The sequence below is a fragment of the Xenopus laevis genome, chromosome 2L (assembly GCF_017654675.1).
Source record: "Xenopus laevis strain J_2021 chromosome 2L, Xenopus_laevis_v10.1, whole genome shotgun sequence".
Classification (NCBI taxonomy): Eukaryota; Metazoa; Chordata; class Amphibia; order Anura; family Pipidae; genus Xenopus; species Xenopus laevis.
Genome location: NC_054373.1, coordinates 60,026,952 through 60,042,849, shown reverse-complemented (window position 1 = coordinate 60,042,849; position 15,898 = coordinate 60,026,952). Strand labels below are relative to the sequence as shown.

General features: G+C 38.3%; 1 protein-coding gene across 7 annotated transcripts in view; it reads right to left on the bottom strand.

The window, feature by feature from the left end:
* Positions 1 to 6,065: 6,065 nt before the first annotated feature.
* Positions 6,066 to 15,898, bottom strand: part of scmh1.L (Scm polycomb group protein homolog 1 L homeolog) — a 147,568-nt gene continuing 137,735 nt past the window's right edge. For 6 of the 7 annotated variants that reach the window (XM_018245169.2, XM_018245170.2, XM_018245172.2 and 3 more), the window contains 7 exons: positions 15,461 to 15,587; positions 11,376 to 11,576; positions 10,525 to 10,707; positions 10,303 to 10,431; positions 10,044 to 10,226; positions 9,597 to 9,727; positions 6,066 to 8,035 (listed from right to left, as the gene is read on the bottom strand). In XM_018245169.2, coding sequence (XP_018100658.1) covers positions 7,910 to 8,035; positions 9,597 to 9,727; positions 10,044 to 10,226; positions 10,303 to 10,431; positions 10,525 to 10,707; positions 11,376 to 11,576; positions 15,461 to 15,587 — 1,080 coding nt within the window. In that variant the 3' untranslated portion in view covers positions 6,066 to 7,909. The remainder of the gene's footprint in view (positions 8,036 to 9,596; positions 9,728 to 10,043; positions 10,227 to 10,302; positions 10,432 to 10,524; positions 10,708 to 11,375; positions 11,577 to 15,460; positions 15,588 to 15,898) is intronic. The other variant, XR_005965352.1, reaches the window with a different exon arrangement.

Sequence of the window (15,898 nt, the reverse complement as noted above, 5' to 3'; positions counted from 1 at the left end):
TCTTAGCCATTCTTTCCCCTAGCACCGCGGACCCCCTTCCATTGAGGTGCAAACCGTCACGGCTATATAGGTTGTACCCCAACGAAAAGTCAGCCCAGTGCTCTAGGAACCCAAACCCTTCCTTCCTGCACCAAGACTTGAGCCACGCATTAAGCTCCCTAATCTCCCGCTGTTTTCCTAAACTTGCACGTGGCACAGGCAAAATTTCAGAAAAGATTACATTGGAAGACCTTTCCTTGATCTTAGAGCCTAGATCCCTGAAATCATTCTTTAAGGTCTTCCATCTACCATTTATTTTGTCATTAGTACCGATATGCACTAAGACAGCTGGGTCGTGCCCAGCCCCCACCCAATAATTTGTCTATCCGATCAACCACATGCCGAACCCTGGCACCAGGTAGACAGCAAACTGTTCGGTTGTAGCGATCCGGACGACAAATTACCCTATCCACTTTCCTAATAATTGAGTCCCCTACAACCACAATCTGCTTAGGCCTGACTCTACTCTCCCCCCCACCACTACTAGAGAAACTGGTCTCCCGGCTGTTAGAGAGATCAGCCCCATCTAGAATTGCCAATCCAGAGTTCATACTCCCATCATCTTCACACAATCTGGCAAATTTGTTGCGATGTATAATCTCCGGATCAGCCTCCATTTTCCTTTTGCCCACCTTAGATTTTCTAACTGTCACCCAGCTAGCTGCCTCAACATCCTGCTGCTGTTCTGTTCCCCCCAAACTATCTGACCCCGCTAGGTCCTGCTCAGTGAGCAAAAGACTCCTTTCAAGATTGTCAATCGACCGCAGTGTTGCAATTTGTTGCTCTAGTGCTCTAACTTGAGCCTCCAAAGTGGCAATTTGCTCACATCCACCACAGAGGTAAGCATTTTGGATCTCTTGTTCCAAATCTGCATACATATGACAGACTGTGCACTGAGTCAGACCTTCAATCTTGCTAGCACTCATTATCCCAGTTACAGATCAAAACAGGAAAAAATATAAATAAATATATATTAGCCTTTGCGTTAACTTACTAGAAGCAGTGGAAAGCGCAGCACTTCTTGATAAACCCTGGGCCTCGGAAAAATCACAATACAGGACATTCATAATGTAACTGTATCAGTCACCTTACTTTTCTGTGACATTGTTGCTTCTCTAAGCAGCTGGCAGTAAGGGGTTTTATGAGACTGACTGCCACATCTTGATACAATTGTTTCCACTCGGTTTCCAATTGAAAGGACGACTGTTAGAAGTGGTAATAATATAAACTGGCAGTGTGTTTAATTAAACAGCAGCAGAAGGAAGGAAAAAACAGGGCTAGCGTATCCTCAGTGTTTTTATTTTAACAGAAGCATACGGATAATCCATGAATTCATTTGGGACACTAACTAACTAATCAACTAAGGAATCAATATATCCATAACAACTGGTCCATAATAATCAAATCAAATATGAACTAATGATGAACTTTACTAATACTGATTAACGGTTTATAACAATCAAATCAAATATGAATTAATGATGAACTTTACTAATATTGATCTCCTGTGTTGAGTAAGTCTTTTTAATATATTAGAGAGTGCTGTACCATTTATTAAAATTCTCTCTATAATAATAAAACAGTAACTTGTACTTGATCCCAACTATTAGAGGCAAAACAATCCCATTGGGTTTATTTAATTTTAAAATTAATTTGTTTAAATGACTTTTAAGTAGACTTATGATATTGAGATCAAAATTACTGAAAGATCCATTATCCTGAAAACTGCAGGTTCCATGCATTCTGGATAACAGTTCCCATACCTGTACTATATCTTTGTATACTAAATATAAACATGAACTGACTGCACCACAAGCCTAATCAAACAAATAATTTATGCTTTCAAAGTTGGCTACAGGGGGTAACCATCTTGTAACTTTGCTAAACATCTTTGCAAGACTAAGACTGTGCACATGCTCAGTGTGGTCTGGGCTGCTTAGGGATTGTCATAAACAAAGCTGCATGGCTGGGAAGTAAGGCGGGGGGCTCCCCCTGCTGTTCATAAGTATGATTGTTTCCCTGCTCAGCAGTTTGGGACCATCTGACAATTCCTATCCACAGCAGTAAATGAAGGGAGAATCTCACTGCATACAGTCATGTTTCTTATAAAAACAGTACACCTTTTTTAATTAAAGTATATTGGAGATAGATTTCTTTTTCATTAAAGAAAGTAAAAATTGGATTTTATTTTTTTGCCTTTACATGCCCTTTAAAAGGAGAAGGAAAGGCTAAAATTAAGTAAGCAGAAAGGAGTATATAAATACACAAGTAAACCCTCAAAGTAATGCTGCACGGAGTCCTCTGTAAAAAGAAATACAACATTTCTTCCTTCTATTGTGTACACATGGGCTTCTGTATCAGACTTTCTGTTTTCTGCATACACCTCCAGGGCTAGGGCTTGAGCATGCTCAGTTTGCTCCTCTTTCCCCTTCCCCCCCCCCTGCTGTAATCTGAACCCAGAGCTATGAGTGAGCAGGGAGAGACTTGGGCGGGAAGTGATGTCACAACGAGATAATATGGCAGCTGCTATCCTAAACAAATAGAGAGAGCTTCTAGAGCTGTTTATTCAGGTATAGTAAAGCATTCTGCAGAATAAATATAGTCTTATAACTTGCACTATTGTGGTTAATCTATTGGCAATAAACACCTTTGTAGCTTTCCTTCTGCTTTAACTCCCAACTAAGACAAAACTCATTGTTAGTAAGTGAAACAGCAGGGATACTTATGCAATTAGACAGACACTTTCTCTAACGAATTGTGGCACTGACTACATCCACTACCACCTCTATTAAAACAATAAGAGATTGCTGCTGGCCGTACTTCTGAGACACTCTACAGTAACTTTACAACAAGAGATACTCTTGCTGATAAAGTCTTTCATTTCCATGAAGTCTGCCTTTAAATGGATTCTGTTACAGGGAAAATCATGTTTAAATAGAACTTCCTGAGCAGAATCCTGCATTATTCAATTTCAAAACATTTTTTTCTATATTCAGTTTTGAAATTTGATGTGGGGCTAGACATATTGTTAGTTTCATGTGACTTATGCTCTGATAACCTGCAGCTAAACTAAAATGTAAAACTCTTGATAGAATTCATCTAATCAGTGAAGGATCAAAGTTGCTGCCAATACACTGAAAACATTAGAGTGTATCCAAAGGAATGCCTTGTTGGTTGAAGAGAAAGGTGCATTTTTGTCACATGGATGGCAAAATAGCATTGTCAGATTAAAGGATTTTCACTTTGGACTGCATACAATATGCCACCAACAGAAGCCATGCGTGTGTAGGCAGTTGCACAGCATGATATTAAGAAAAAAAACAGTCACATTGCTCAAACAAATTAGGGCATGACTGGGTATGTGTAGGGGAACTATCTCTATATTGCACATTTGTATATTTTGTAGAAAAAAATCCCGTTTGGGGAAAAAAGAAAGGGATGATTTCACTTCTGCAAAATTAATTATAGGGAACATCAGCAACTATATTAATGTTACCCACTGCCTAATTACTTTGGTTGGGAAAGAGAAGTATATAGAAGAGTAGGTTATACAGTTATTTGTAAATATAAGTGCTATTTAAATGGTCAATATCTGAACTGCTGATCCAGACTACATGCACCACTGGAACAACAACATTCCTTGCACATCTCTGTGATTCTCATACTTTATTATTCTGTTAATTACAGAACTTACAAGGCATTGTGAAAATCCGGAGCTTTTTCTAAAAGGGGGGGGGGAGTGCGTACTTTTACATTGTTTCAGTGATACATATAGCCGAGAATTGCAGAAAACAGAAAGGTGCTCTCAGTATCAGTTACATATACAATAATAAATGTGAATTTATTGAACATTTTAAAAAATGAATATTGAAATGTTGCTTAGAATTATTGTTTTTTTTTTTCTTGCAAGGGTGTTTTGATTATTTGGGCGGAGTTCCTCTTTGGGGTAGAAACTGGGCATCCAGAAAGCAGGCTGATTGTGAGCCTAGAGTTTTGCAGTTATTAACTGTAATTCAAAGCAACTGCATGTAAAATAAATCTAAAGATTGGTGCCAGAAGGGAAATGTAATAAACTGTAGATAGATAATTGGTACTAAAAGGCATTTAGTGAAAAACCTGCCAGACAAATGTAAAAAAATAAATAGTAAAGAATAAATATTAGGGATAAATTTGGATGCCTGGGCCCACTCCCTGCAAAAACACATGTGGGCACTACACCACCCTAACTGGTGCCCTCCCCCCATTAGCACCAGCAAACAATGTGATTTCTAAGAAAGGGGCTGGATCAAGACTTGCATGAGCGGGTCATAGGTTCTTACCAGGCCTCATCTATTTGTGGCCCCACCAGTGGCTATGGAGTTGGCTTCCCCAAGAGTTACACCACTGCTGAACCCACTGTCCAGTAACCGATGTGAGATTTCACTTTATATGTGTGCAACAGATCAACATCTCCAAATTTACAGGACCAGTGCGTTCTAGTTATGTTGTCAGGCTAACAGCACAAATTAGGATGAGATTAGAACCTAATCTACCATTACCGTATTACTACCATAATGTAACTATGAAGAGGAGAACCATACCTCTCAACATTTTGGAAATAAAAAGAGGGACAAAAAAAGTTGTTGCGCGTATTGCGGCAAATTTTTTTGACCTCGTCCATTTTTGTGGCCATAACCCCTAATTACCATGTTCATTTTACAAAATTTGGCAGGTTATGAAAGTTTGAACATATTTCTATGTTTTTTTTAAGTTATTACAGTTTTACTAATGAAGGTGAATTGCCCTTTAAGCTCTGAGTCTAACTTCTCCCAGGGAACCAGTTATCTTATATTGTTACAATTACTTATTTGCTTATCTTAAAATTGCTACAAAAGTATCTTATCTGAACCTTTCTGGGCTCTCTGCCAAAAGCCAATTAAGTTAGAAACATTGCTTCATTTTTTAGCTGACAGGACTTTCCAGTACAAACACGGGTCTGTGGGTTGAGCTGTCAAAAGCGAGACTGTCCCGCTGAAAACGGGACAGTTGGGAGGTATGGAGAAGTATGCCATGGACAATGCGGGAAACCTTTTCGTAATATTTAAAAAAAAAAATACGTCAAGGATGCCCATGTGGTGGCTCTCCTGGATTAGACTGCTGTTGGAATACTGGAGATGTGAATACTAAAATATTTCAGTTACATATAAAAAGTTTTCTTACAGCTGCTGTGTTACTGTCAAAAGAGATCGGCAATTTAATCTACAGCAATTCATTTTGATCACTTTATAACAAATTAGGTATTAAAATAAATATTGAATTATTTAGTTAGCACCTGTATTAGGAAATCAGTGCCTGTGTCTTCAAATGATTCTCAGAGCATACCAAAAAGCACAATTTTCTATTTGGGGGGGGAAAAAACGAAAAGACATAGGGCACCTGTGTTGGATTAGGGTTGATGAACCTTTACTAAAAAAATCAAATAATTCCTCGGGGGCCCTTTGCAGCTGTACTGGATGCAAAAATCCAGGATATATCTTCCTAAATTTACGCTGCAGCAAAATTGTAGGTTAAAAAGACACCGCTATAAACTAGGCCTTTTGAAAGAGCACACGTGTTGATGGTTGATGTTTTTCAGAGATTTGACTGTGAAAGAAGCAACATCATTTGCAGTTTGAGCTTGTAAATATACACACATAACAGTTGCAAAATTCTGCTATATAATGACCAAGATGGAGAAATCTAGAAGTAAGTTTGGGCATAGGAGGAGAAGTTCTGGATACTATTAGGGTCCATGTAAAAAGAAAAGTTTTTTTTTCAGGCACAAAGGGTATATGCTAAAAAAGTTGGACTTACCTTTTATTTATTTCCTTTATTTATAGAGCAATTTATGTGGGCACGTTTCCCCATTTGCTGAATATTAATTGTATGTATATGTGTATATATGTAAAGTGTTTGTACCTGTATATAGATTTTACATAAAAAAATGTTGCACTTTACTTGCTATCAAATAAGAAATATATTTGGGGAATGTACCCCAAATACCCAAATATGGTAACAGAATTTGTTTTATTTTTCTGCCACATTGAAAATATTGGGAGACTAATTAAATGACATGACCTTATGCAGTACATTTGCTTGATCACCAGCCTCACCACTCTGGGGGCACTAACACATGTTTTCTATGGCAGATTCCAGACTTTATAAAATACAGACAAGATGCAATTAATATAAGCTTCTTAAATTAGCACAAAGCCATTGGTTTCTATACTGCTTCTCATTGACACCACACTTACCTTTCAAGGGGGCCAACATGCATTCTATGCTTCCCCTGGTGATATTATTTACATTTGAACCGTTGCATGCACAGCACAATCAGCTCTTTCAGGGTTATGAAGCAGTAGGGGAGGTACCATAGGAACCCAAATATAAGATCTGCTCATTTGCTAAGCTTGCCAAAGCGTGTGAATCTTTGCTCAGTTTGGCCACCTGCATTCTGGGCCTTAATGGGCTGGTCTGATCATTTGGCCAACTAGTCAATGATTAGATAATAAAGGTGCCTGATGGGTGACCTGCAGATTTTCAGCCCTCACGAACGCTCCCATGCATGCGCCGCAGCACGGGATTACAAGCACAGGGGTATAAGGGGTATTTCTGTAATTTGGAACTCCATACCTTAAATCAACTAAAATACTAACAGTAATTAAACTCAGAAGGATTGTTTTGCCTCTAACAATGATTCATTATATCTTCGTTCGGATTAAGTACAAGGTACTATTACAGAGAAAAGGGAAATCATTTTGAAAAAAACTATGATTAAAATGGAGTCTATGGGAAATTTCTGAATAACCGGTTTCTGGACAATGGATTCTTTACCCTTTTAAAACATTTTGAACATTATTTTGCCACACAAAAATATAGGAGAAGCAAAAAAAAAAAAACCTTAGTAAAACACAACTACATCCTCTATAAGTGGCAATCTCCGAATGCAAGTCACACGTAGGGATTGGACAACATTCAAATAATATTAAGGTTTGTGATCCCACTGACCAAAGATAGGTGCAAGATAAGTGTCAGTTAAATGATCCCCACCCATACCCCACTACTGACCTATACCCATTATAGCAAAGAGACAAGGGTTATTGTTGATTTCTAAATGCCAATATTTATTACCCTCATTCCTGATCCCCTAGGTGTCTCCGGCATGTTGGCAAACACTTCCCAGCCTGGGTTTCTACTAGTAAAGGTGTTGTTATCAGTTCAGGGACAAGGTGTGACAGACACACATATCCGTCCAGCTGGCTGGTGGCAACGGGTCTAGCTTATGTTTCTGTCTGGCAAGTAAAGCTGTATGGGTCTTTGTAGCATATCTGTACTGAACGCTTTAGACTCTCAGATAATGTTATCCTGCAGAAAACATTTTATTGACCATTGGCTTCTGGATAGTGGGACCTGTTCATAAAACTGGCCCCATTATATCACTAATAAACCATTCAATTACAAACTCTTTTGGGTAATATTTCATTGTGCCTAATTTATTCTACTATGTACAGCACTGTGTGCACTGTCAGTACTATATAATATAACAAAAAGTATTGGTTGTATTCAGCACACAACAAGGTGTAGGATAATCCTACAACCCTTCCAAAATGTAATGCGTTGTTTTCCCCACCCTTTCCCACTAGTGTGAAATATTAATGACAAGTTCATAGGTTTAGAGAAAACACTCCTCCATTAGAAACTGTGTTTATCCGCCAAATAAAATCCCCCAAAATAGGGATTTCCGGCATGTTGCATCATGTTCCTTGGAGGGATATTCTCCAGAAGCTTGCCAAGGCAGCAGAGTCCTAGGCATCAGTATACAAAGGGTGCAAATACGAGCCAGAAGTAGTGGTCAGAACTTCACTTGCTTGAGTTTGTCTATGTGGTGAGAGAGCTTCAGTGCAGGACCAAGCTTCAGACCCATGTATTTCATCATAACATCACTTCTTAAGAGGAGCAAGGCCTTGCCATCAATTTCCTGTAACCATGAAAAAAAATGCACATTAATCAAAATGCCAGACACGTACACTTCCAGTCAAGATTTTTGAAGACCTCTTTTTTAAAGGAGAACTAAACCCTAAAATGAATATGGCTAAAAATGCCATATTTTATATACTGAACTTATTGTACCAGCCTAAAGTTTCAGCTTCTCAATAGCAGCAAACTTCTCACAGGGGATCACCATCTTGGAAAGTGTCTGAGACACTCACATACTCAGTGGGCTCTGAGCAGGGTTCGACGCAAATTATCAAGCAGAAAATGAGGTTGGCCTGTAATATAAGCTGATGCTACAAGGCTGATTATTACATTCTGATGCCAATTGCACTGGTTTCTGGCCATGTAGTAATTATATGTATTTAATTACTAATCAGCCGTATATTGTGACATTTATATTCTACATGTAACATCTAAACTGACTGAACCAAGTCCCATAAATTGATATGCATTCATTTACTGCACCTAGTGTGTACTGTTATAACGTATAAACTGAATTCTTGAGTCAGGAAGGAAGCAAATTGTAAAGGTTTCAAATGTTTTTTTTTTTGCCTTCCTCTGGATCAACTAGCAGTTAATCAGATTATATACAGACTTAAGGTTGAACTTGATGGACGTGTATGTATAGACTGTATATTTTCAGGGATGGGCGAATTTGACCCGTTTCGCTTCGCCAGAAATTCGCCGCCGGCGAAATGTCGCAGACACCCATTAAAGTCTATGGGCGTCGGAAAAAATTTGTCGCGCGGCGAAATTATTTTGTCGCGCGTCTTTTTTTTTGACGCACGCCTCCATATAAGTCTATGGGCGTCATTTTTTCGGCGAAACGAGGCGAAAAAATTCGCCCATCCCTATATATTTTGAGTCGTCCCTAAGCTCAGTAAGTGACAGCAGCACAGAGCATTGCAGTGAATCAGAAAAAAAGAAGAACTACTAGTAGCAGCTACTCGTCACTGCTACAAAATAGAAAATAGTTATAATTGGCTTTGTTAAGACACTACATGTGTTTTAGCAGAGTAAATCACAGTATTGTCTATGGCAGGGTATTTTGTAACCCCAAAAAGTAGCCAAAAGCCAAAGATCACTATTGTCTATTTTGTAGACGTGACAAGTAGCTGCTAATAGTAGCTCTGTGTGTCTTCACCCTTCAGGATATTAGTCACCAAGTGTTTGCCATCCTGCCAGCAATTCGCATTCTTGCCAGCGAGAAGGCATTTTTATGGAGATTAGTGACCCACAGTAGAGAAGATTTGTCACTTAGCGACTAATCTCCTCGTGTGCCACCACCCTAATTATGACAAACAAATTGCTTCTGTTTGAGAACAGCATTAACCACCATCCTCCCAGTCAGGAAAAATTAAGGGGGAGATTGTTCTGCAACATCTGAAGTCTCAAAGTTTGCCACTGGGATACACCATAGAAAGAGAATAAAAAAGTAGCATCATTAAAGTTGTATCTAGAGGAATTTAAAAAATGTTGAATTGTTAATTGTCCAACTGTTTCACTGCATTGCATTTATAAAGAAATAAAGGGTAAAAACATACATGTTTACGGAAAAGTTCAGCATGGAATCCCAGCTGTGGGTCAGCATCTCTGACAAACTGCATGACATCCTCAGTGTTCCACAAGGATGGGTCACGTGGTGCCGGCCGGCCACTTGGGTACCTCTCTGACTCTGGAGAAAAACAAAAAGAGAATATGTTTTACTATGCATATGGCAGGGTACCAGTGGTAGGTCAATAAGGGAGTATCACATAACTGAAAACAAGTGAGGTAAAGGTTATTTTCTCTACTAATATAAAATCAGGCTCTGACTGGGAGGGCAGTATGTTCGGGTGGGGTTGGAGTGTAATAATTTGATAGGCAGGAACAAAAGAAAAACTATTTTATAGTCTACTGACCAACTTAGTGTGCAGCAGTATTTTTGCAATTCACCATGTCTAGATGTTGTTTCACTAGGCTCAAATAAACTAAACATTTATGTTACTTACCACCTGAGCTCAGCCGGCGCACAGTTCCCTGGGAAATATTGCTAGGTTTGTGGACACTTCGATAAGAGGGAGAACGATACTCCCTAGATACCCGGCTAGTGTTGGGACTAGTGGGTGAGTCCACTGTACCCAGATGCTGCTCCAGAGATCCTGGGAGTCCAGCATCCAGCATGAATGTCTCTCCTGTAATTAGAGTGCCGCATAAGAATGAAAATACAAGTAACTGGGAGGCTGACCCAAAATGCAGGACTGGACTTACCCTCGGATGCATGACAATCATTCTTTGGTAACTTGGGACACAAAGGAGCGTTATACGGGGGAGTTTCACTGGGATATCTCTTAGAACCTCTTCCTGGACCATGGAGACTGCCGTCACAGTTACTCCTTTCTTTAGAGAAAATTCAGAAAGACAGGCTTGTTGTGTTATGCCTGCAGCGAATACCGGGCAATTTGGAAATGGTGACACAGGCCTTGCTCTTACCTGCCAGATATCGGTCATTGTCACATGACCCTGTTTGCAGCGATGAATTCTGGGTAAAAGGTTGGTTTCCAAACAGATTCTCACTGCGCAGGTTCCGGCAAAGCTTCTCAAGAAAACGGAGGACATAACCAATACTGTTCACTGCTGGCAGATTGAGTGTGTGTTGCTCCCTCTCAAACACAGCTAAAATGACAAATACTTCCGCATTACTTATTCAAATTTCTTGTTTTAAAAATTTACAAGGTAAAGATGGCTAAGCAAGGGTTATTTCTTGTATCAGACTTTGCATTAATGGTTGACCAAATTGCACTGGCCTGAAGAATCATTAGGATGATAAACTCTTGCTTTATTTTGGCCAGTAAGTTCCTACACACGCTCATGGCTGATAAAGATTAATTTGGGCGCAACCTACTGCATTCCGACAGGATTGTATTACAAGATTTACCTAGCGTTCTTATGGTTCTATGGATGGTAGCAGCCCTTGCAATATAGGGTTTGTTGTCATCGGGTGTACTGATAGGGCAAGCATTCAATGAGTCTGTTGCATTTCTACCCTGCCTGTCCAGCTTCAGTTCTCCTTTAAAGAGGTGGTTAGTGCCCTGGTCACTAAACCAGTGCCCAGTTCACATACATATTTAGTCATGTGGGAGTAGGGTGTAAACGGTTTGTACACTGCAGTATTGAATGCACATGAAAGATGTAGACATTGGATTTATAGGTAAAAAATAATACAGGAAACTGAATTATATGAAATGAGAGAAGAAGAAGCGTTAGGAATTGCAAAATGGAGCTTAAAAAGATCTGTCCAGTTAGCAAGCTGGAGTTTAAGCAAGCAGGGTTGTGTTTCTTACCAGATATAATTTCTCCACCATGGCCCTGCTTTAGGAAGCTGAACACAGTCTTTTGATGGTACGCACAGTCTATGCAAGCTTGCACTGCTTGTTGTAAGACCACAGAAGCTCGTGCAGGTCCAAAATGATCTGGTAGATGTTGGACCTTCTTACGATCTAGGTGAGGGCCTGAATCTCCATTTTTGTTCAGATAAATACAAACTGTGAATGAGATTAAAAGATTTGTGTATTGGTATATTGAACTGGAACCCAAATGTTTCCAAAACGAATGTATGCAGCCATTATACAGTACTACTACAGTGCAAGAAAAACCGATACTGACATTTTAGCCCACCTTGTTACCTCAAAATGACTAGATTTACTGAAAGATGGAAATTCAATATAGATTTTCTTCTCAGGAATGGCTGGATCATGTAGGTCTTTGCACTGTACTATTCATTGGTACACATGAAGCTCTAATTTGAACTATCCGATGGGTCAATACATGGGTGCTTTGCCCATGCATTCAGTAACCATAAACACCACTTAGATCATCAGCTAAAGTGATTTTCCAGTATGTTAGAGAATTACTGTACAGATTCGGAGAGGAATTTTGGATAATTTTTGGTGGAAACTAAACTGGGCAATATTATCAGCATACATGTGGCTGTACTTTACAAACATACATTGTAAATAAAAAATGCAAAGCACCAGGCACTTAAGAAGTTTTAGCAAATTGAAAAATACTACGTAGCAAGCCAGCAAGAGAACACAATGGGCCTGATATTCAAAGATAGGTGCTAAATTGCAGTTACCTGTAGCATCCAATCAACGCTAAGTTTTGGTCAGGCTAGTACAAGTTAGAAAATGTATCTATGTATAACTGCACTGGTGCAATTTAACACCTAAATTAGTAGATCAGGGCCAATATACTTTGCTTACATGCACTTGCATCAAAGCAAAGTAAACTCACTGAAGGACGGGGGATGCAGAGAAGACTGCTAAAATGAATAGTAAGAAGAGGTGCATGAAAGCCTCGAGGAAGATCTGAAAATAAAGAGACAAACTAGAGAAAGTGAAAAACACACACATTCAATATTAAATATATTTCCCATATTCTTCCACTTGGATTCATCTTTACATTAGAAACAATTGTACTGTTAAAGCCTGCATGCTAGTCACATAATGTAAGTGATGTGCAGTGCTCTTTTAAAGGGATACTGTCATGGGAAAAAAAAATTTTTTCAAAATGAATCAGTTAATAGTGCTGCTCCAACAGAATTCTGCACTGAAACCCATTTCTCAAAAGAGCAAACAGATTTTTTTATATTCAATTTTGAAATCTGACATGGGGCTAGACATTTTGTCAATTTCCCAGCTGCCCCCAGTCATGTGACTTGTGCCTGCACTTTAGGAGAGAAATGCTTTCTGGCAGGCTGTTGTTTTTCCTTCTCAATGTAACTGAATGTGTCTCAGTGGGAAATGGGTTTTTACTATTGAGTGCTGTTCTTAGATCTACCAGGGAGCTATTATCTTGTGTTAGGGAGCTGTTATCTGGTTACCTTCCCATTGTTCTTTTGTTTGGCTGCTGGGGCAAAAAGGGAGGGGGGTGATATCACTCTAGCTTGCAGTACAGCAGTAAAGAGTGATTGAAGTTTATCAGAGCACAAGTCACATGACTGGGGGCAGCTGGGAAATTGACAAAATGTCTAGCCCCATGTCAGATTTCAAAATTGAATATAAAAAAATCTGTTTATCAAAATTGAATATAAAAAAATCTGTTTGCTCTTTTGAGAAATGGATTTCATTTTTTCCCATGACAGACTCCCTTTAAGGGCAAGTCTCATACAAGCATACTGCCCAGCAGCACCACTACAGTGTTCCTGGCAGAATTAAATACATTTTCTAGTCCTGCGCACTCTTGTGTCCTATTGCAGGTGTGGCTCTGTGTGCTTCTGCTATTTTTACCATCACATTGTATGGTAAATAACAGTAAAGTAAAAATAAAAATGGGAAGAAAAATACAACTGAGACTATAGTGATAACACTGTTAAATGGGAAGTAATGGTTCAGCTTTAAGGGTAAATACATAGTGCTTTTTGACATGTGTTCCACTGCCCAGCAACACAAGGATTAACTGCACGTAATCTGCCTTATTGGTCGGTACCTGTGGGAGAGGACAGCAGTGTTGAAAACAGAAATAAATAAAAACTGTTCTATTTTTTCTACATTCAGAGTTTTGTTCCCTAGTGTACCGACCCATATCGTAGGCTCATATCAATTAACCCTTGCATTGCCATGTGGCAGGATGCATATATCTCCACTGCACGCCAAAAATGCTTTGTGTCGACTGCAGTAAAACAAATTACAAGACTTATTGGTTGATATGGATTATTACATTTAAAAACAAGCATTTCTCTTTCTGAAATCCCTTCTGCTGCTTAGAGAGGTGTTGAGAAAAGCTTGAATATGAATTCCTGGATACATTTACTCTAATAGTGGGTGAGGCACTATCCAAAAACATGTATTCAGGCTGACAGTGAAACACTTGTTTCAGAACAATGAACTTTAATTTGATTGTTGCATATGCTGTGAAAAATTGAAACATGCATGTTGGAAACTCTGCTGTGAAGAAAACACAGGTGTATAGAGGTTTTAAGTTAGTTTTTGTGTTTCTTACTTTGATAAGGGTGTTGCCACTTGAGATTTATATATATATATATATATATAAATAAATACACACACACATATCTATACACACACACACCCTGGTTTTGTTGCTACACACATATATATATATATATATATATATATATATATATATATATATATATATATATATATATATATATATCTCAAGGCAAACACACACACATATTTAATGTGAACAGTGCAATAAATTACTACTATACTTAAAATCCAGAACATGTATATACAGTATAATAGCATTTTTTGTGCAATAGGACAATCTTATGTGCAAGAAATATCATATTAAGGTATTCAAATATACATGTACAGTATATAATGCCCACTTATAGGTATACTGCATAAATAAAAACCATAAATACCAAAGTAAAAAAATGACAACATAAAGAATCTACTTACAGGATATGTTATCCTAACATATGAAGTGCATACAGTTTAAAAACATAGGTCCTTATCACGCATCAATACAAAGGACAGTTGTACATCTATTTATCTGGGGGGCCCCCCATGTAATATTACCTAAATACATCATGATTACATATCAAACAGTACTATAAGATCTTATGCCACGCAGCATGTATTATCTCAATGACAAAAAAAACGATAAAACTGTTAACTTTTAAACTATTAAATTGCAAATGTGTATTCAAATCTCTGGGTACCACACAGTCCAATTAATAAATCCAAAAGTTCTCTCTTTGTAACAGTAAATTATCCATATCACCACCCTTAGGAGGGTTTGGGACGTGATCAATTGGCATACACTTAAAAGAGAAAATCTAATGCTTATCCTGTAGCCAATGCTGAAACATAGGTTGTTTTTATATGTCCTGTTTAGAGTTATTTTTGGAGTCTTTTTTGGGTTTAGGTTCCAGAGTTGCCCTAATAGATGCACAGTGAATACTAATCTGTTCTTATAGGTCTATTTATGATTAATGAGCCAGCGAGTGTGATATTAATTAGGAGATATGGTTGTCACCGTGGATTTAAGAAATATAGTATTTTTGATAGGTTTGAATTGTAATCTATGGATCTCACATTGGGGTTAATTTTAGACTTGGTTTGTTTTAATTGGGGTATATTTATACAATATATTGAGTATACAGTTTTTATGGGGATACCAGTTTATAATGCTTTGTTTATATTGTATGATGATGTTATAATTGATGTTATAAAGATTTGTGACCTGTCAAGATAAAGGTCCTGACAGCACTCCAAGGAAGATTTTCAAAGGACAAATGTTGCTGAAAAATAAAGGTTTAATTGGTTTATTGGCTCAATTAAACCTTTATTTTACAGCAACATTTGTTCTTTGAAAATCTTCCTTACATTGTACTGTTCTTTGAATATCCAATAAGCCAGTTTTATGTGAAACCAAAAAACTATTAAACACAAAGTACCTGTTGGTGCCTGCATGGCGGCACATGGAATGGTTGCTGCATCCTGTGGAACTGTGCTGGTGTCTGGCTCTGGGGTGCTGTTGGTGGGGGATGTAGGAATCTGGTTTAGCAAAAGTCGAGGCTTTCTCTGCATAAATGGAATGCAAATAGTAAACTGTAAGTGAAATGCAATGCAACTACCAAAGTTACTAGCATGGATTAATGGGATGACCAAAGCCCAGAATTGACTGGTTTAAATTAGCGAGTCTCCTGCACAGTTCAGTAGTGCTAAATATCTTCATTCATTCTATTCTTTAAACTTTGAAAAAAAATGAATTGCTATTGAATTGCTGTTACTGCAACTCCTATATTCAAGATTTTACAGCAAGAGGGGTGATTCACAACTGGCAAGACACATGGATTCTATCAAATCAGCACATATTGGCTTTTAAGGTGGCC